The sequence below is a fragment of the Mustelus asterias genome, chromosome 12 (assembly GCF_964213995.1).
Source record: "Mustelus asterias chromosome 12, sMusAst1.hap1.1, whole genome shotgun sequence".
NCBI lineage: Eukaryota > Metazoa > Chordata > Chondrichthyes > Carcharhiniformes > Triakidae > Mustelus > Mustelus asterias.
In genome coordinates, this window is record NC_135812.1 from 25,034,367 (window position 1) to 25,055,173 (window position 20,807).

General features: G+C 44.3%; 1 protein-coding gene across 1 annotated transcript in view; it reads right to left on the minus strand.

Annotated features, from left to right (window-relative positions):
* The window catches only part of LOC144501878 (membrane-associated phosphatidylinositol transfer protein 3-like), a 291,482-nt gene extending 281,588 nt beyond the window's left edge, over positions 1 to 9,894 (minus strand). Inside the window, exons 1-3 of the mRNA XM_078225920.1 lie at positions 9,810 to 9,894; positions 9,626 to 9,702; positions 5,199 to 5,425 (exon numbers count right to left, since the gene is read on the minus strand). Coding sequence (XP_078082046.1) covers positions 5,199 to 5,425; positions 9,626 to 9,702; positions 9,810 to 9,894 — 389 coding nt within the window. The remainder of the gene's footprint in view (positions 1 to 5,198; positions 5,426 to 9,625; positions 9,703 to 9,809) is intronic.
* Positions 9,895 to 20,807: the final 10,913 nt, after the last annotated feature.

The window sequence follows — 20,807 nt, forward strand, 5'->3', positions numbered from 1 at the left end:
GTTCTTCCTCACACACACACACAGACAGATCCTCCAACCAACTCACTCACCTGACCGTCCCGAGCTTTTCTAATGCTGCCCACTGGCGTTTCCTTTCACTTGTCCACCTAAGCTGACCAGCATTTCCACCCACCCATTCCCATGATGCACCTGTGTCCACCCAACACATGGCTCTAATGACCTTCACTTTGGAAAGATGGAGATCATGTCATACATTGTCAGCTCCCCCCTCCATTCCCCTACCCCCGTCATCCATATGTCCCCCCCGCCATTACAATTACACTCCCTTGGCATAACCTTCGACCTCCCCACTGTTACTCTTCAACCCAAACTCTTCACCTTCAACAATGTCCAGGTGAATGTGCACATGTCCTACCTACCTGATTGATTGGCTATGCTAAATTGCGCCTTAATCCGTTTAGGGGATTAGCAGGGTAAATACTTGGGGTTACGGGGATGGGGCCTGGGTGGCGCAGGCTTGGTGGGCCGAATGGCCCCCTTCTATGGTTCTATAAGATGCCACTGTAGAGGCATGCCGGTGTGAAACCAATTTTTGCACCTCCTGTGAAATCTCCCCACTCTCGCCCGCCATTGACGCTGCCAGCATGGGAGAATTCCACCCTGGGTATCTGATGAACATAAGAGCAGGAGTCGATCATTCAGCCCTTCCACTCTGATCCTCCATCCAATTTGTGACTGGCTAACATCTCAATCCCATCTTCCTGCCTTTGCTCTGTATCCCTGGATACCCTGACAAACCAAAAATCAATCAATCTCGCTCTTGGAAGTTGGATGCCCCGACATTCACAGTCTTTTTGGGGTAGAGGGCCGGAGTGAAGAGTTCAAGGTTTCCACCAACCTTCGATTGAGGAAGTGAGAAAGAAAAGCACCTGAATGGAAAGATATCATCATAGAATCCCTAAGTGCAGAAAGAGGCCATTTGGCCCATCGAGTCTGCACCAACTGTTACCCAGGCTTACCCCTGCTGATCCCCCTAACTATCTTGGGACACTTAAAAGGGCACCTTAGAATGCCAAATATACCTTAACCTACACATCTTTGGACTGTGGGGGGAAATTGGAACACCCGGAGGAAACCCGGGGAGAACGTGCAAACTCCATACAGTCATCCGAGGCCGGAATTGAACCCGTGTTCCTGGCGCTGTGAGGCAGCAGTGCTAACACTGTGCCGCACATATGACCCAGGTTGACAGAAGAAGACACAAAGGGAACACTTGAAATGAGAGAATTAGGCCTCCAATCTCTGCGTAAACGAGTAGAACAAAAGATCACTAATTATTCTACTTCACGCCTAATTCACAACTTCCAAGCACCCACACGTGCACAGATATTTCTCTGTTGTTAATTGTGCTGTGAAGTCTGATCAGCAAGGTAAAAGAATCCACAAAACTCGAAGGCTAAACATATTGCAGAGTGTGTTTACTTGTGGCAGTTCCATACTATCAAGGAAGTATTGATTTGGATTTGAATAAATTACATTCTAGACCAGATTAGCTTGGATCGCAGTTCGAATAAAGAGTTACCCATCCGGCAATGCACCTGTCGATCCAATTTAAGCTTATTCTAATTAAACCAAACTTGACACATGCATGACAACCTGCGAATAAAAATGAACGCAATTTTGAATGGAACTTCAAGCAGAATGTTCGCAATTCTCATCAGTACTTAGCAGCTGAGGCAGTATTCAGAAAGGGAACATCAGGGTAAGTTATGGTGGGAACTTCAGTACCATCATAACTAGGAACATTAAGAGCAGCCAGGCTGCTCGAGGACATAATGGGCTGTTGCGCAAATGGAATGCTGGTTTTTATTTCAAGGGGGCTGGTGTATAAAAGGAAAGAGGTGTTGCTGCACTGTACAAGGTGCCAGTGAGGCCACATTTGGGATACTGTGTCGCGTTGTGGTCCCTTACTTAAGGGACCATGGGCGGCACGGTGGCACAGTGGTTAGCACTGCAGCTTCACAGCGCCAGAGACCCGGGTTCGATTCCCGGCTTGGGTGACTATCTGTGCGGAGTTTGCACATTCTCCCCGTGTCAGCGTGGGTTCCCTCCGGGTGCTCCGGTTTCCTCCCACAATCCAAAGATGTGCGGGTTAGGTGGGTTGTCCATACTAAAATTATCCCGTAGTGTCAGGGGGATTAGCTAGGGTTAATGGGGATAGGGCCTGAGTGGGATTGTGGTCGGTGCAGATTCGATGGGCCGAATGGCCTCCTTCTGCACTGTAGAATTCTATGATTCTATGAAATATATATTATCACTAGATGCAGTACAGAGGAGATTTACTAGGTTGATCCCGGGTATGGAGGGACTGCCATATGAGGAACTATTAAACAGGTTGGATCTGTACTCCTTGGAGTTCAGAAGAATGAGTGGTGATATGATTGAAACATAAGATTCTGAGGGGGTTCGACAGGGTAAAGGTTGGGAGGATGTTTCCACTCATGGAAGAGTGTGGGACCAGAGTCGCTGAATAAGGGGATGCTTATTTAAGATGGATTTGGGGAAGAATTTCTTCTCTCAGTGGTGAATCTTTGGAATTCTTTACCCCAGGAAGCTGTGGAGCTGGGTCCTTGAACATTTTCAAGGCTGAGATCGATAGGTTTTTAATCAGTAGGAGAATTAAAGTTACAGAGAAAAGGCTGGAAAAGTAAAGTAAAAGTAAAGTTCATTTATTCGCATCACCAGTAGGCTTGCATTAACACTGCAAAGAAGTTATTGTGAAAGTCCCCGAGTCTCCACACTCCTGCACCTGTTCGGGTACACCGAGGGAGAATTTAGCATGGCCAATGCACCTAACCAGCATGTCTTTCGGGCTGTGGGAGGAAACCGGAGTACCCAGAGGAAACCCACGCAGACACAGGGAGAATGTGCAAACTCCACACAGACAGCTGGGAATCGAACCCAGGTCCCTGGCGCTGTGAGGCAGCAGTGCTAACCACTGTGCCACCATAAAGTGGATTTAGTGAGTGTTAGATCAACCATGATTTTATTAAATGGCGGAGCAGGCTCGAAGGGCTGAATGGCCTACTCCTGTTCCAATTTCTTATGGTTTTATGGTGGTTTCTTCTCATTTGCAAGAGTCAAGGGTATTATGATATGGTTTGTATAAGAAGAAACTATGATTGTCACTGAGACTGACTTAATTCAACAACAACTTGTATTTATACAGCACCTTTTACATAGTAAATCACCTCCAGGCAATCTACAGCAGTGTTTATAGAATCATAGAATCTACGGCACGGAGACAGGCCCTTCGGCCCAAACTGGTCCATGCCGACCAAAATGCCCATCTAAACTAACCCCATTTGCCTGCATTTGACTCATATCCCTCTCAACCTTTCCTATCCATGTATCTGTCCAAATACCTCTTAAGTGTTGTCAATGTCCCTGCCTCAACCACTTCCTCCAACAGCTCATTCCACATACGTACCACCCTCTGTGTCTAAAAATTGCTCCTCAGGTTCCCATTAATTCTTTACCCTCTTAACTTAAACCTATGCACTCTAGTTCTTGATTCCCCAACCCTGGGGAAAAGATTGAGTGCATTTATCCTATCCATGTCTCTCATAATCTTATATACACCTCTATAAGATCACCCCTCAGTCTCCTATGCTCCAAAGAAAAAAGTCCTAGCTTGTCCAATCTCTCGCTCTAATTCAGTCTCTTGAGTCCTGCGAACATCCTTGTAAATCTCTTCTACACTTTCTCTATTTTAATAACATCTTTCCTATAGCAAGGCGACCAAAACTGAACACAATATTCCAGGTGCTGCCTCACCAGCGTCCTGTACAACTGCAACATAACTTCCCAACTTCAATACTGACTGATGAAGGCCAGCATGCCAAAAGCCTTTGTCACTGCCCTATCTACCTGTGACTCCACTTTTAGAGAACCTTGCACCTGAGCTCCAAGGTCCCTCCGTTCCACGATACTCCCTAAGGTCCTCCCATTCACCGTGAAAGTCCTACCTTGATTTGACTTTCCAAAATGCAACGTCTCACACTTATCTGTATTGAACTCCATTTGCCATTTCTTGGCCCACTTCCCCAGCTGATCAAGATCCTGCTGCAATTTTTAATAACCTTTCTCACTGTCTACAATACCACCTATTTGTTATCAAACAAAATCTGGCACTGAACCACGTAAGGCGATTATAGCACAGGTAACCAAAAGCTTGGTCAAAGAAGTGGATTTTAAGAAATGTTATAAAGATAGGGAGGTAGAGGGGCAGAGATCTTTAGAATTTCCACATCTCTCACCATAACAGGCAGTTCAGTTCAGAGAAGCCACAGGCAAAACACTCCCAAGGCAATTGTGAAAATCATCATTCGATTCCCGGCTTGGGTCACTGTCTGTGTGGAGTTTGCACATTCTCCTCGTGTCTGCGTGGGTTTCCTCCGGGTGCTCCAGTTTCCTCCCACAGTCCAAAGATGTGCGGGTTAGGTTGATTGGCCATGCTAAAATTGCCCCTTAGTGTCCTGGGATGCGTAGATTAGAGGGATTAGTGGGTAAAATATGTAGGGATATTGGGGTAGGGCCTGGGTGGGATTGTGGTCGGTGCAGACTCGATGGGCCGAATGGCCTCTTTCTGTACTGTAGGGTTTCTATGATTTCTATGATTCTATGATCATTCTCCAATTTACTGATTTCTTTTAGGTCACAACTAAAGTGAAACTCACCCCCTTTAGTTATCGTGTTCCTTTATTTCTTCTTGGCTTCCCTAACTTCCTATCAATGGATTTTGGAAACGAGGAATGATTGTGGGGCGACATGGGAGATCCGTGCACTAAATTAGGCACACGTCCCAAATGTAACCCTCTGTGGAGCGTTGACTATTTCTATGAGTTAGATCCCTCTCGGTGACCCATGCATGTTTTATATTTTCCATCCCAACCAGCCTACTTCAGAAATGACTTGATTTGCTCAGGCTGCATCCAGATGTCACCTAACAGGCCATGTGGAGAGAGAAAAACTGCTTAAATACCAGGGATATCAATGAAAGGAAAACCAAAATAACAAGCTTGCTGTTCCGACTGACCTAAGATTTTGCCATGAATATCCATTGCAAGGTTAAAAACCACCCTCTAGCCGGCCGGATTAAAAATCTAAATCTGTCATTTATAATTACACGCTGCATGCTATAAAAGTTGTATTGGAATGCACCGTGAGCTACTTACTTAGTCACCAGCGAAAAGGCCTCGGAGCAAATAGGAGGGCAAGGGACGAGCTTGATTAGGAAATGGCTCAGAGCTGCTGGAAAGTGCGCCCTGGTGACCTTTTCAAGAACTGAACGAAAGGTATTCACATCAGCTGCCTTCGAGCTCTGATCTCCTCCTCCTGTGTCCAGGATGTTCCCTCCGTGAAGCACCAAGATAAGCACACGAATCTTGCACTTTTTCATGTCCTGTTGAAACATATCATTCTGAAAAGAGGAGCATCTACAAGCGAGAGATGACAATATTAACAATGCACTGCTCAACTTCATTCAATCTTTATTAGTACACATTAGTGAATAAACAAAGACTCTTTAAGCCTGGCTAATGCATATTTTTGTATCAACTTCCTTCTGAAGATGCGCGGGGGATGTTTTTCACGCAGGTGAGTGGTGGGTGCCTGGAATGCACTGCCAGAGGTGGTGGTGGAAGCAGTCACAGTAACAACTTTTAAGAGGCATCTGGATTGGTACATGAATGGGGGGGGGTGGGCTGTGGGAGGAATAGAGGGATATGGACCGAGTAAGGGCAGAAGGTTTTTTTTTTAGTTCAGTTAGTGCATCATGATCGGCACAGGCTTGAAGGGCCGGAGGTCCTGTTCCTGTGCCGTACTTTTCTTTATTCTTTGTTTTAATTGTGCATATTAAAACATTAAACCATCGTTTCAGTAACATTCTTTTGCCAATCATATCCTTTCCTTTCCTCGAGGCACTAGTTCATACCCAAGTTACCCTCCTTCATTTTATATATATGTAGACCTTATTTGTGGGTTATTCAAGTTCTGGAAGGAACAATTCTGGAGCCTGTGCTCATTTAATATCCTCAAAAATATACCTTCTAGCAGGGGTTTACTAGACTGAGGTCAAGGCCTGGATTTTACCATCCTGGCATCCAATGGCTGAAGATGGAGGTAGGGGAATTGGAAATTTAAATTTTCCAGCCGATTCCCACCAGCCATCAATTTGACCTGTTGAGGAAATGTGGCAGGTCACCACTACCTGATGGACATTGGGTTCAGCCCTGTAAGTGCTTGTGCCAATTTTAAATTTCCCTGAGTTTGAGATTTTCAGTGAGGCAGATGGGTTTTTGAAGCCTAAGTGAAACATGTCAAGTCAGTCAGTTTGTAAACTTCAGGGGAAGCCTGTTCTGCAATTGGGAAACTTTCAACAGGTAAGCTTAAAAAACATTGCCAACTCCAAGTTCATAATTAAATGCTGAATGATAATTTAATTGCGCATTGAATGTAATGATTGATCATAGGGCTCTGTCCTTAAAAGGTAAGTGACCATTAAATTGACTAGCATCGTGTAAGCATTCAGATGCACTGGGGACTCCTAGGCATTCAGCAGTATTGAAAATAAGATGTAAATATGTCATCTAGGCCTCTGATTCTTATATTGATTTAAAGCCAAGACATCGGTTGAGCCTTTTAAATAGCTGAACAGATGTCTGGCTTCTTTGATCCACCTGGTGAACCTTTCAAAAATATTAACAAATGGCTAGCCACCCTGTTCAGGCAACTTCAAAGATTCCACTATATTGAGCTCTGGAGAATTTGTTTATATAATTGTGCAATAGAATATCCTTATGAATGCTCAGCTGAGCTCCATGTACTACTATAGGATTTAGATCAGCCAAGGTTGTCTACACAGCTGTGAAGGGGACTGTGTGCTTTGTTTTGGTTGATGGTTTTATTAACAGTCAATAGGATTAAAATATTTTGAAGAGATTTTTGAATGGCTGGTTGTTTTGACAGATTTATGAACATTTAAGAGGAGTGAGTTTTTTTCCCCCAAGTCAAGCTTCAATACATGATTATTTATCTCATGAGCATTTCAAAGGCTTACCAATGTTATTATAGGGCTCATGATTAGTGTCCACATCAGACACTGGGGTGGAATTTTCCCCAAAAATGGCAAAGTGACTGAAAACTGATGTCTTTCTCCGTAATGAACATGGAGTGAATTTCAATCTTCTGACACATTGTCAAAAAAGTGGTGGGGGGGGGGGGGGGGGGCATGTTTTGGCAGGGCCGGCTCCATAGAGATGGGAACCAGGCCCACTGTATCAGGCCCACCCCCCATCCATCCGTGCCAGCATCAGCCCCTTCCCCTATCTTAATTGGTCAGCATTGGGACATCAGAGGGCTCGTGCCATCATTCCCCCCCCCCCCCCACCCAACCACATAATAGGACCCCCTGTGAGGCTCTCTTGAGTACCCACCCCAGGTCTCTCGCTTTGGCAGTGCCAACCTGGCATTCAACACTCCCAGAAGCAACGGCATTAAACTGTTTAATTATATTAAACTAGCTGATTTCACCATAATCTCTCCCTTTCTGGAGGTGCACCTGATTACATTGCTAGTGGGGGTGCGGGGAAGACCTCAAACTGAGATTTCCCTGCCGCAAATCCCATTACAGTCCTCTCGTAAAGGTTTGCGGCCAAAAGGAAATTCATGCCGTGACAAACGGACCCCGAAAATCTCCCCCACAGGGTGAGAGGGTCTGAAGGATGCAGTAGGGACATGGAGGAGGCATGGGCGATATGAGGGGTCCTGGAGGAGTCATGCCATCATGGAGGGGCACAGGAGATAGGAGAAAGAATGGGGTTATTCAAAGGACATGGAGGTGGGCGGATGGAGACGGGTAAGGATCAGGGGGCATAACAATCAGGTATAGAACTGAGCCAATATCTCAGTGAACAGAGACAAGCCTTCTAAAGAGCTGGCCTTGGCATCCGCCCAGCTCCATTCCCACCTTGACCCTGCCTCAGAAGGCCACAAGCCCAACTCCCTGGAGGGAAAATAAATTGTGTGTCAGGGTGCATTTAGAACACGGGAATACGATATTGTGTAGTAGCCCAACTCAGATTCCTAACGGGAAAATCCAATCCCAGAAATGTTAATCCTACTGATCTAATGGCACGTAGAGTGTCCCATGTATCAGCTTGTTGGCATAACCTGTATATGCATCAACCATCCAGGAAGTTTCATTTAACATCTGTTGCTCTTGAGACTTCTTAAGAAGCATCTGGATGGGTAGATGAATAGGGAGGAAATAGAGGGATACGGACCGAGTAAGGACAAAAGGTTTTTCTTATAGTTAGGGCATCATGATCGGCGCAAGCTTGCAGGGCCGAAGGGCCCGTTCCTGTGCTGTCCTTTTCTTTGTTCTTCAATAAAAGTTTTGTACGTTCACATTATAATGGAGCCTTGATTATTTTCGTTCCAATTATCTGTCTGGTTCATAAATCACCATCGTTATTGTAGTGCGGGGTTTTGAACACTATGTACTTTTGTTGCCTATTTATCCCACTCTCTCCTGTCTGGATAAAAATTAGCCACACAGATGAAGAAAAGTTAAACCTAAGTTGATTTATTTTACTCACAGTGTACTAGTTTTTAATCCCCTGTCCAGGATTTTATTGGACCGTGCACATAAAACAAACGCATGCAGGCATTCAATTATCTGTTCAATCCCACTGGGGATCGGAGCCCAATCTACTATGACAGAAAATCGCTTTAATGTATCTTTCTGTGTCAATTTATTTGTTTGTATTCATGAAGAGGAAGTTTTTAGGACTGGGAAATAGGATCATTTCCAACTCAGTACCTAACCATTCTGTGACTATATCACTAATTAGCGCTCTTTGTCCAATGTCATGCCCACTCGTAAGAGATGGCACAATTCAATTTTATGTGGGACCCGTAAAACAAAGAGATTAAGTTTGAGTTTTAACACAATGGGCTCCATCTGAATTCAATTTCTACCACGCTGGTTCTCACTTTTAATTTAATGCCAAACAAAAAAAAACAACTTTTCAATATCAGCATTACAAAATCATGATTGCTTCACTGATCACATGATCATACACTAACCTAACAGGTTGACCACGCAACAAATGATGGGATCATAATGGTCCTTGAAGCAATTATCTCTTGGGCATATTGACTGCTGAGCTTCTGAAAACCACCACAGTATACAGAACAGAAATAAGCCACTTACACCATTGTGTCAATGCTGGCTCAGTTATAAGTCAATGCAAAGAACATTCCATAGCCTTGTATCCCACTCTGATTCAAAGATATCGAATTCTTCCTTAGGAAAATGCAATGACCTTCACGCCAATCATTTCCCTTTTGCAAAATAATGGACCTTCCTACAACGCCAAGTGTAAAGGCATTTCTCCAAACCTCTCTCCTCACTCTCTTAGTGGCAATTTTTAACTGATGACCCATTCCCACGTCTGAGGAAAAACTTAATTTTTTTTAAACCGAGTCACTTTTTCAAAAGCCTTCTTACAGCACAATTTAGAAGCAGAGCCCAACAAACAAAAATGGTGATTCCACTTTGCCAAGGAAAGCATATACATTGGTTTTTAAACACACTTACCTCTGGATCCTCTTGTCCTTCCATACTGCCCTGTGTGGGACATCCCTGCCTATTGAGAGAGTCACCGTACATGTCACCTGCAAGAAAGAAATGTGCGTTTTAGTCTTCTGATACGGTACCAAGGGGCAGAATTTAATGTAGGAATCATCCACTATGAAATGTGGTGGCACCACCCCTCACCAACCCAAACCCAGGGAGCCCTGAGGAATAAATGTCCTCATTGGCAGCAATGTGGGGCTCCGAGACCCTCCAGCTTCCCCTAGCTCCATCATTTAATTGTTGCATTACTGTGCCTGGAGCAGATGTCCTCCACCCCTAATCACACCTATCACCCCCTCCCCCCAACAACCCTGAGAGCTGCCATGAGATGTGGGCCCTCCTGGCATCGCAGTGGGCATAATCGGAGAGTCAATTCTCATCAGGGTAAAGGAAACATAAGAGTTCTGCTTCTGTGTCCTTATCAAAATAAAGGCTTTAATATCGCTCAATGTAACATGTTTCAAATAGAAAATATTGCAATCCCAGTTGATGTCATAACTGGACGGGAAGATCCAGAACGGAACCCAGGTTCAAAATACCATGGGCGCAATCTTACCTGCCGTTCATGCCACGCTCCCGCAGCAGCGAAGTCGGAGAATTTGGTGGCCAGCCAAATCTCCATTCACTGCGGCGGGCTGGGTCGCATGAACAGTGGTAGGGATCCAGCCCATAACTTTTTTTTAAAATAAAACTTGGAGGAACACAATAACAGGACCACTAATTAGTTTTAACAAGAAGAAAAAAGATTTATTAAACATAAAAAAGTTGGATTATGATACAATACTCCTTTATTCCCCAGTTATCTTAACAATTACACACAGATTTGAAGATTAACACAGATTACAAAGTACATCTTAAACTACAAAGGTTTCATTAACACAAAGTCCCTTTAAGTACACAGATTGGCTGTGGTCAAATTCACACACTCCACTCTGAACCCCAAGTGAATGTCTGTGGAGTATTCCTCAGAATCCCCCCACATGATTGTCATGTGAGAGTTTCGAAACTCCATTCTCAAAAGCACATTTTAAAATCTTCATTCACAATGGTTTGCATTCCAGAAGCCAGTCCAGGTTTTACAAATCATTCTTTTAAATAAAGCTTCCACTCCACCCAAGTTTCATACTACCCCATTCAGGATTTCTTTGTCTTGACTGCTGCACAAACTGTTCACAATTGCTTTAACTCTCGATTCTCAGACTCTATTAAAATGGCATCAAACTTTTCATTTACATCTAAAGTCTGCTTTCCCACTTTAAATCTGGTTGCTGCAATTGTCTCTTTAACTCAGAACACTTGTTTATTCTGCCTTGAATTCTTTTGAACAATACCTTAGTCTCAGTTCTCGTAACATCAGTCGTCTTAAGACATTCCTTCTGTCCCAATTTCCTGGTTATCTGGACTGTGACCAGTTCCTTGGAAGCCTGCCTTCCTGCAGGTTCCTTGTCCTGTCCAACATCCCTTTCCCTCTCTGAGCACAATATAAATGCAGTTGGAACTGAATCAACCCACCCATGCAAACACCTTTGTTCAGCATGAATCTAACTATAGGTTTTACCCTTCCTTCCACAGAAACATTAAATTAAAACCATATCTTAATTTTAACGTTTACCAATACAAATATAAATACCTTAAAACTATTTTTGTTTTCCTAACAAATGTCAAATCATCAACTAAATTTGGCAGGAATGAGAAAAGCAAAACCAAATTAAGTTAACTCCAATGTTGACTAATTTTGATATTATTAAAAGGTATAGAGATACTATAACTTAAAATGGTATTTATGGGTCTGTAACAACTCGTACGCACAAGTTCCAAAAAGGATATGGAATGGGAGCACATTTCCTGCACGCAAGTAACTGGAGCAGGATGGAGTTCTCAGAGAGGGAGGGGGGTGACTCGGTTGGGGAGGGATTGAGAAGAGTGGCTTCATGCAGGCCTCCCTCTTCCCGATGCCAGGTCCTTCAATTGGGATGCACACATTCATGAACATTGAGTGAGGGACACCCGCAGGCAAAACCAACAGGGATTAGTGGGCAAGACCCTGCTTGCCGCTGGTTGAATACAAGCAGTAATAGGATGAGACCCAAACGTGGCCTCTGGGATAAAGGTCACCTGCATCCTTCCTGTCCTTGACCACTGGACTAATCTGAGGGAGGTGGGAAGGTGGGAGGGGGATCTACAGTCTGCACCCTCCACCTCCAAACTCACCTCAGGGAAGGGGCATTAAATTCCGCCCAATTTGTCTGTAGCTTCAACAGTATGAATCAACAGACAATTCTGTGGCACAGTGGTTAGCACTGTTGCCTCTCAGCACCGGGAACCTGGGTTCAATTCCCGGCTTGGATCACTGTGCGCAGTCCGCGCGTTCTCCCCGTGTCCGCGTGGGTTTCCTCCAGGTGGTCCGGTTTCCTCCCATAGTCCGAAAGGCGTGCTGGTTAGGTGCATTGGCCATGCTAAATTCTCCCTCAGTGTATCCGAACAGGCGCCGGAGTGTGGCGACTCGGGGATTATCACATTAACTTCACTGCAGCGTTAATGTAAGACCACTTGTGACTAATAAATAAACTTAAAACTTTAAATGATTTCACTGACTAACTTGAAACTTAAAGTCATAAGAGCTCATGTCAGAAATCAATAGGCCATAATACACTTTAAACAGAGCAGTTATAAAATGCAATATGTTAGGTTTATGATTGCAATGTTGGACACATTTATTTGTCATTCAATATGTGTGCGCCATTAATCGATTGGGGTCCGTTAGCACTTGCCAACTAGTGTGCATTTCAGCAGAGTGCTGAGGGAGTACTGCATTACTGAAAGGAGCACCTTTCGAATGAGTCATAGAAACACAGTTTAGCTTGCTCAGATGGATGCATGAGATGCCATGGCGCAATACCACAACTATAAAGTAAAACAGTAAGTTGTTCCAACTTCTTTGGACTAAATTAAGAACAATAGCAGCAGCTACAGATGTAGCGGATAATGTAGCACCAGTCCAGTCAACTACATGCATTCTACATGTCTCCTCCACCTCACTCAAGTGCAATAATTCAGAAAATCTCTTCCTCTTTAATATGGACAAAATATGGGCGGCATGGTGGCTTAGTGATTAGCACTGCTGCCTCACAGCGTCAGGGACCTGGGCTCAATTCCAGCCTTGGGTGACTGTTTGCGTGGAGTTTACACATCCTCCCCGTGTCGGAGTGGGTTTCCTCCCGACTCCAAAGATATGCGGGTTAGGCTGATTGGCCATGTTAAATTGCCCCTTAGTGTCAGGGGGATTAGCAGGGTAAAAACGTGGGGTTACGGGGATAGGGCCTGGGTGGGATTGTTGTCAGTGCAGGCTTGATGGGCTGAATGGCCTCCTTCTGCACTGTGGGGATTCTATGAAAAGACCTAAGTGTCCAAATGTAATGTGTAGAAAAATCACAGCATGAAGAGCATTCCTATCACCATCGCCCCCAGGGAAAAGGAGACATAACAATTCTGCTCCTGTGTCTCCGTCAAAATAAAGGTCATGATGTAATTCACTGCAACCCCTTTAAACTTAAAATGTCAATTAACTTTGGCAGGAATGAGAAAAACAAGACCAAATTAAGTTAACCTCAGTGTTGACTAATTTTGATAAGGTTAAAATATACATAAACATTGTAACTCAAAATGGTATGTAGGGATCTGCAGCAAATTGTATGCAGAAGTTTCAGAAAGGACGTGAAATGGGAATGCATTTAGTGCTTATGTAACTGTACAACTTAAGAAGTGTCGTGATCATTTTCCTCATCTAACAGTGCTTGGTAATTTTATTTGTATATCAAATATACTTCGCAAATGCATCCGGTTGGGATTTTTGAAGTTTTGAAAACTGTGGTGATTAAGGAATATTATAGTATTTATCAAACATTTGTATACTGTTGACCAAGTCAATGAGCGTTGATGTGATTTTCTGCCGAAGGTCTACTCATTCGTTCAAGGGTATATTGCCAATTTTCTTTAGCCTGCTTGAGGCCGTGGAGTTTGACTCGAGTGGGCTCTGCATAAGGATAAGTGACAGAAATCGAGTGGCAATGCAGAGAAGAGATGAATGCATTAATCAGCTCAAAATCCTTTATTCAAAACTGGAACCTCTTCAACCACAGCCAGCATATTGACATATAACACCAAGGTGACACTGCTTTATTCTTCACTCAAATATCCTGTATGGCCATAAAGTATGACAACTGCACCTCAAGTATATGCCATTTATACAAGGAGTTAATGTTTATTGTGCTCCTTTCAGAGATGCTAGATATATTAACAAATGCTCCTGCACCAATGTAACTTGTCTTTTTCTCAAATAAGCTAGCAACTAGTTTGCATAGTATTCATAGGATATATTTTCCTCCATAAGCTAACAAAGGATGGCACAGTGGTTAGCACTGCTGCCTCACAGCGCCAGGGAACTGTGTTCGATTCCAGCCTTGGGTGACTGTATGGGGTCTGCACGTTCTCCATATGTCTGTGTGAGTTTCCTCCGGGTGCTCTGGTTTCCTCCCACAGTTCAAAGATGTACAGGTTAGGTGGATTGGCCTTGATAAAGTGCCCATTAGTGTCCAAAGATGTGTAGGTTAGGTGGATTAGCCATGGTAAATGCGCAGGGTTATGGAGAAACGGTGGGGAAGTGGGCCTGGATATGATGCTCTTTTGGCGAATTGCTGCAGACTCAATGGGCCGATCGGCCTCCTTCTGCACTGCAGGGATTCTATAAGAAATAAGTCAGTGGGAGCATAAAATTGGGATCCCAGCTTTTTGCTTGGCCTGGTAGACTTTCTTGCTCACTTGAAGGCATACCCTATGTACAGCCACTTGCATAAAGCACCTAATACTAAACAAGGCTGAATTAATGAGCTTTTCAATGGCATGATTTGTAAATGGTTCAGAACAAATCATTTCAATGGTGAGAATGTTTCCTGAATGAGGAGTGGGGTGATATTTATGTTGGCTGCTTTGCTCCTGCTCGAAATCCCAGATCATTTTAATACCAATCGTTATAACTTACAAAATGGTGTTGAAACACTTTGGACAAGTTCTATAGGGATGAGTGAAGTTTCCCTGATCATGTTTAGATAGTTCATTTTACATTCACTTCAAAGTGGGGCTACAGCAGCTGACACACAGGTCTGGCTTATCTGTTAGCAATGCTTACATAACGTCATTTTAGAAATGAGCTTACTGAGAGCAAGGTACGCATCTGTGATGTTGTATGTCATCGGCACCAACATAGAAACATTGAACACCTACAGTGCAGAAGGAGGCCATTCGGCCCATCGAGGCGGCACTTACAACAATCCCAGCCAGGCCCTATCCTAGTAACAACACATATTTACCCTACTAATCCCCCTGACACTAAGGAACAATTTATCATGGCCAATCCACCCAACCCGCACAATTTTGGTCTGTGGGAGGAAACCGGAGCACTCAGAGGAAATCCATGCAGACACGGGGAGAACATGCAAACTCCACACAGATAGCGACCCAAGCCGGGAATCGAACCCAGGTCCCTGGAGCTGTGAAGCGGCAGTGCTAACCACTGTGCCACCGTGCTGCCCCTCATAGGTTAAAGCAGCTGCACCCAGTGCAATGATCTTAATGGCTTTTAACGGTAGTATTTAGTTAACAGCAAGAAGTTGGCTTCAGCTTTATTGCTGCAAGTTAAATTTGTGGACATTGAGATTTTTTGGGAATTCCTGTTTCTTATGCCAGCTCTGCCACCTGTTGGCTTCAATACTGTTCAAATGGAATTACCAAGATGTGGAGATAAATGGTTTTAAAAGAAGGGACCTTGGTCAGCCATGGGAAGGCAAAAATAATCAAGTTGGCCTGGCAGAGTTATTGACTTGATCTTTCTGGCAGTAACAGTAATGTAGTGTGTGTCAGCTTTATGTCCAGTGCTGTCTATCTCTATCCGCAGTGACTGGCTCACTGCTGTAGGAATACAAGTTCAAAATTTAGGCTTGCTTCTTCGATTTTGAATTTTTCTGCCTCATTTATTTCTCATCTACCTGAAATGACCCACTTAAAAAAACTCAGTTACCTTCTGACCACCAACAGGAGTTAGGTGACCCTACACTGACAATTTCAATCCCTGAGGAAATTGGATTGGCAGCTGAAATTTAAGTTTTTAAAAGTTTATTTATCAGTGTCACAAATAAGCTTACATTAACACTGCAACGGAGTTACTGTGAAAATCCCCTAGTCACCACACTCCGGCACCTGTTCGGGTACACTGAGGGAGAATTTGGCACCTAACCAGCAAGTCTTTCGGACAGAGGGGAAACCGGAGCATCCGGTGGAAACCTAAGCAGCCACGGGGAGAACGTGCAGACTCTGCACAGACAGTAACCCAAGCCGGGAGTTGAACCCGGGTCCCTGGCGTTGTGAGGTAGCAGTGCTAACCACTGTGCCGCCCATGGGAATTATCTGCCAACGTCCCACCATTTCCCCCACAGCTTCCCATCTTCACCTGCTCTCTGCAAGCGAGGGGGACAGCTACTGAATGTTGGTAGGAATCTTTTAGAAATATGCAGACCAAGGCATTGGGGCTGACTTACTATTTTAACCAGAGGCTTGCATAATGATTGCGACTGCCTTGTGGCCAACTTGGTAGGAAGAGGTGTCAGTCAGAAATTACCAAAAGGAAGGGTAAATGCTTCCCTCTTGTTAAAAACTTTCTTCATGGGACCATGATGGTTGGTTATGCTCTTCAAGACCCTGCAAGGAAAGCTGAGTAATCACTCACATTACAAGCCCAAATCCCATGAATATGACTGGAGATCCTTCACAAAGGATCACCACCCTCATTTTGTGTTACGTGAAATTGCCTGAGTGTTTTGGTACTTTTAGTTTATTGCTGCATATCTCTGATCATATGGCTTCATCAGGGGAGGTGGTGGCGTAGTGGTATTGTCACTGGACTAGTAATCCAGAGACCCAGGGCAATGCTCTGGGGATCTGGGTTCAAATCCCACCACAGCATATGACGGCATTTGAATTCAATAAAAATCTGGAATTAAAAATAATGGTGACCATGAAACCATTGTCGATTGTTATAAAGACTCATCTGGTTCACTAATGCCCTTTAGGGAAGGAAATCTGCCATCCTTACCTAGTTTCATGGTGGCTCCTGTAAGAGGGCTGTGTGATTAACATAACCAGGCTGAATATAAAATATGCACGGGACCCCAGCTGAATATTGAAAGCGCAGAGAGGAAGTGGAAATGGGAGGGGCTAAGAGCGGGTATGAGGAGAAACTGGCAGCTAATGTAAAAGGGCAAATGAGGGGAAGATAAGTTTCCTGGTGGCATCATGCTGGAGTTGGCAGGGATGGTACAGAATGATCCTTTGAATGCGGAGATTGGTGGAGCGAAAGGTGAGGACACAAGGCACACTATCATAGTTCTGGGAGGGAGGGGAAGGGGTGAGGGCAGAGGTGCGGGCGAAGGGTTGGACACCACTGCTCCTTGCCCCTTTACCTCCTCACTGTCCAAGGCCCCATTATTTTGTTCATACATCGCTACTCTTGAAATACGTATTCTCCCCGTGTCTGCGTGGGTTTCCTCCGAGTGCTCCGGTTTCTTCCCACACTCCAAAGAAGTGCGGGTTAGGTGGATTGGCCATGCTAAATTGCCCCTTAGTGTTCCAAGATGTGTGGGTTAGATGGATAGAGGAGGGGAGGGGGCCTGGGTCAGATGCTCTGTCAGAAAGTCAGTGCATGCCCGATGAGCCAAATGGCCTCCTTCTGCATGATGAGGGTTCTATCAAAGTTTGTTAAATGCATCATGATTTTACATTTACATATAACCATAATTGGCGAAAGCAAAATATTGAGGAGTGGAGGCTGGTGGTGCGGGGGCATAGAGTGATGAAGTTAATAATGTTTTGCTTCTTTCTCCAGTAGATCTATACTTAGGATTTTTTTTTATCTTGAAGGTATTTTTAAAAATTCATTCATGGGACATGGGCATCGCTAGCTGGCCAGCATTTATTGCCCATCCCTAGTTGCCCGAGGGCAGTTGAGAGTCAACCACATTGCTGTGGCTCTGGAGTCACATATAGGCCAGACCAGGTAAGGATAGCAGATTTCCTTCCCTAAAGGACATTCGTGAATCAGTTGGGCTTTTACACCAATTGACAATGGTTGCATGGTAATCAGTAGATTCTTAATTCCAGATATATTTTTTTCATTGAATTCAAATTCCACTATCTGCCGTGGCGGGATTGGAACCCGGATCCTCAGAACATTAGCTAAATTTCTGGATTAATAGTCCAGCGATAATACCACCAGGCCATCACTTGTAATCTACTAAGTGGGCAGCACAGTGGCACAGAGGTTAGCACTGCTGCCTCATAGCGTCAGGGACCCGGATTCAATTCTGGCCTCGGGTCACTGTCTGTGTGGAGTTTGCACATTCTCCCCGTGTCTGTGTGGGTTTCCTCCGGGTGCTCCGGTTTCTCCCACAGTCCAAAGATGTGCAGGTTAGGTTGATTGACCATGGTAAATTGACTCTAGTGTCAGGAGGATTAGCAGGGTAAATACGCGGGATTACGGGAATAGGACCTGGGTGGGATTCTGGTTGGTGCAGATTCGTTGGGCTGAATGGCGTCCTTCTGCACTGTAGGGATTCTGTGATTCTATTCTAAGTCTATCCATGGCCTTATTTATCCATTTCTTGTTGCTAAGGGAGGATGTATGAATGCAAATAATAATGCAGAAAAGAGCTTAGGGACGGAATGATGATCAGAGAAAAAGAATCAAGATTCTGAGAATTTGCTGTACAAAGGGCTGGCATAGACTCGATGGGACAAATGGTCACCTCCTGTGCTGTAATGGCTCAATGAGAAGATGGAAAATCATTGATCAGATCTGACACTCAACGTTTTTATTTCATTGAAGTCAGCCCGGAAGAGAAAACTTTCTTTGTAGCCTTGACTTTTTGAACTCAACAGATCCTGGCACTAATTATATATTGCATTTGCTTTTGTGCTTTTTTTTCTCGTGTAAGTGCATTCAAGCTCCAGGTAGGCCTGCTCCAAAATTGTATTGTTCAAAGCACTGACCTATTGCATTGATTAAAGAATGAAGAAGTCAGTTGTAATTTGATGCATCTCAAGCACAACAGGCAGGCATGCCTACAGATCACTGACCTGCTATTTACAGCTCCAGCCTTTAATCTTGCATGAATACACCAGGAAATAAATTAATAAACACTAATCTGAAGTACTTTAGTGAAGCAGTTATAAATGGTACAATGGACAGAAAATTACATTCAGAAGCATTGTTCAAAAAGTTTAATGGCCAGGACTTTGTTGCCTGCATGGGTGCAAAAAATGAGGTTCCGTCCAGAATGGTTGGGAACCTCATTTAAATAAATTATAATGTATATTTAAGGTCTCCCCCACTGTATTGTCCCCCTACATTGGGATCTCCCCCCTCGCCGGTGTGACGTCATGTCAGCAAGATTTACAACATGTTTTTAAAATAGGAACCAGGCGGAGATAACCTGTTTGTGGGGGGGAGGGGGGGTGCAGGTAAGAGTATCACACACAGGGGGAGAGGGACATGCCCTCAACATTGCCCCCTTGCACTTCTCCCTGGCACAGGCCCTTGCACTGCCTCTTCTCACTACCCAAGGGGCAGTGCCAAAGGACACCTCTGGGGAACTCAATTGGAGATTCCCTTTATTTGGCCGGGGAGGGGGGGGGGGGGCATTGGTTGGGGTTCCCCGTGTTTGTGGGGGAGAGGTTGCCAATATATGTGGGAAGATCTCCGTGTGTGTGTGTGTGGTGGGGGGGTAGTCCTAAAGTTAAATTTAAAGTTAATTTATTAGTCACAAGTAAGGCTTATATTAACACTGCAATGAAGTTACTGTGAAATTCCCCGAGTCACCACACTCCGGCGCCTGTTCGGGTCAATGCACCTAACCAGCACATCTTTCAGACTGTGGGAGTAAACCAGAGCACCCGGAGGAAACCCACGCAGACACGGGGAGAATGTGTAGACTTCACACAGACAGTGACCCAAGCCAGGAATGGCACTGTGAGGCAGCAATGCTAACCACTGTGCCACCGTGCCGTCCATATTTTAATTTTATCCTATTTAAATTTTTTCTAGGATCAGACCATCCTATAAAAGTGGCACCCCAATCCGAGGATTCCTGGCCTTGCCGGCTTTTTCCAACTCCACCGCCAGTCTGACGGCATGGGCCACACCTCCATTTTGTTTTGCACAAGGTACTGCGCAATGTGGCGAGAAAAAGTTGGATATTCCAGCCAGTGAGCTGGAAAATTCCAGCCATTGTGTCTACTGTGACTACTGTTTATGTCAATGATTTGGACAGTGGAAGAGGTGTCAACATTTGTAAGCGATACTAAAATGTGGGGCATAGAAACAGAGTCTAACCAACAAAGCAAGCTGAAAGGGGACAGTCACAAAATGGCAGATTGTGTGTGCAAAAATCTGGCAGAGGAAATACATCGTCAGAAAATATGAAGCATTTTGGTTTTCTCATGTTTTGAATAATTATGTAGAGAATGAGGGAATACAGACTGACTGGGAATGGCAGAGGAATTTACAGCTCCAAGTTCATTAAAGATTAAAAGCAGCTTCCCAAGTGAATAAGGACATAAAACAAAGTTGCTGGAAAATTGGGTTTATGTCAGCAATGTAGAATATAAAATAGAGCATGCTGTCTGTTGGAAGAAATACAAATACAGAGAAAACCTTGGAAACATAGAGTCACATTTGTTAGAACAGAGGTTAGACTACGGTGGGGAGGGGTGTGGGTTATAAAGTTATCTCACGTCATGAAAGGATATGGGATAGTGTAAGACCATAAGATATAGGAGAAGAATTAGGCCACTCAGCCCATCGAATCTGCTATGTCGTTCAATCATGGCTGATATTTTTCTCATCCCCATTCTCCTGCCTTTTCCCCATAACCCCTGATCCCCTTATTAATCAAGAACCTATCTATCTCTGTCTTAAAGACACTCAATGACCCGGCCTCCACAGCCTTCTGTGGCAAAACGTTCCACAGATTCACCAATCTCTGGCTGAAGAAATTCCTCCTCATCTCTGTTTTAAAGGATCGTCCCTTTAGCTTGA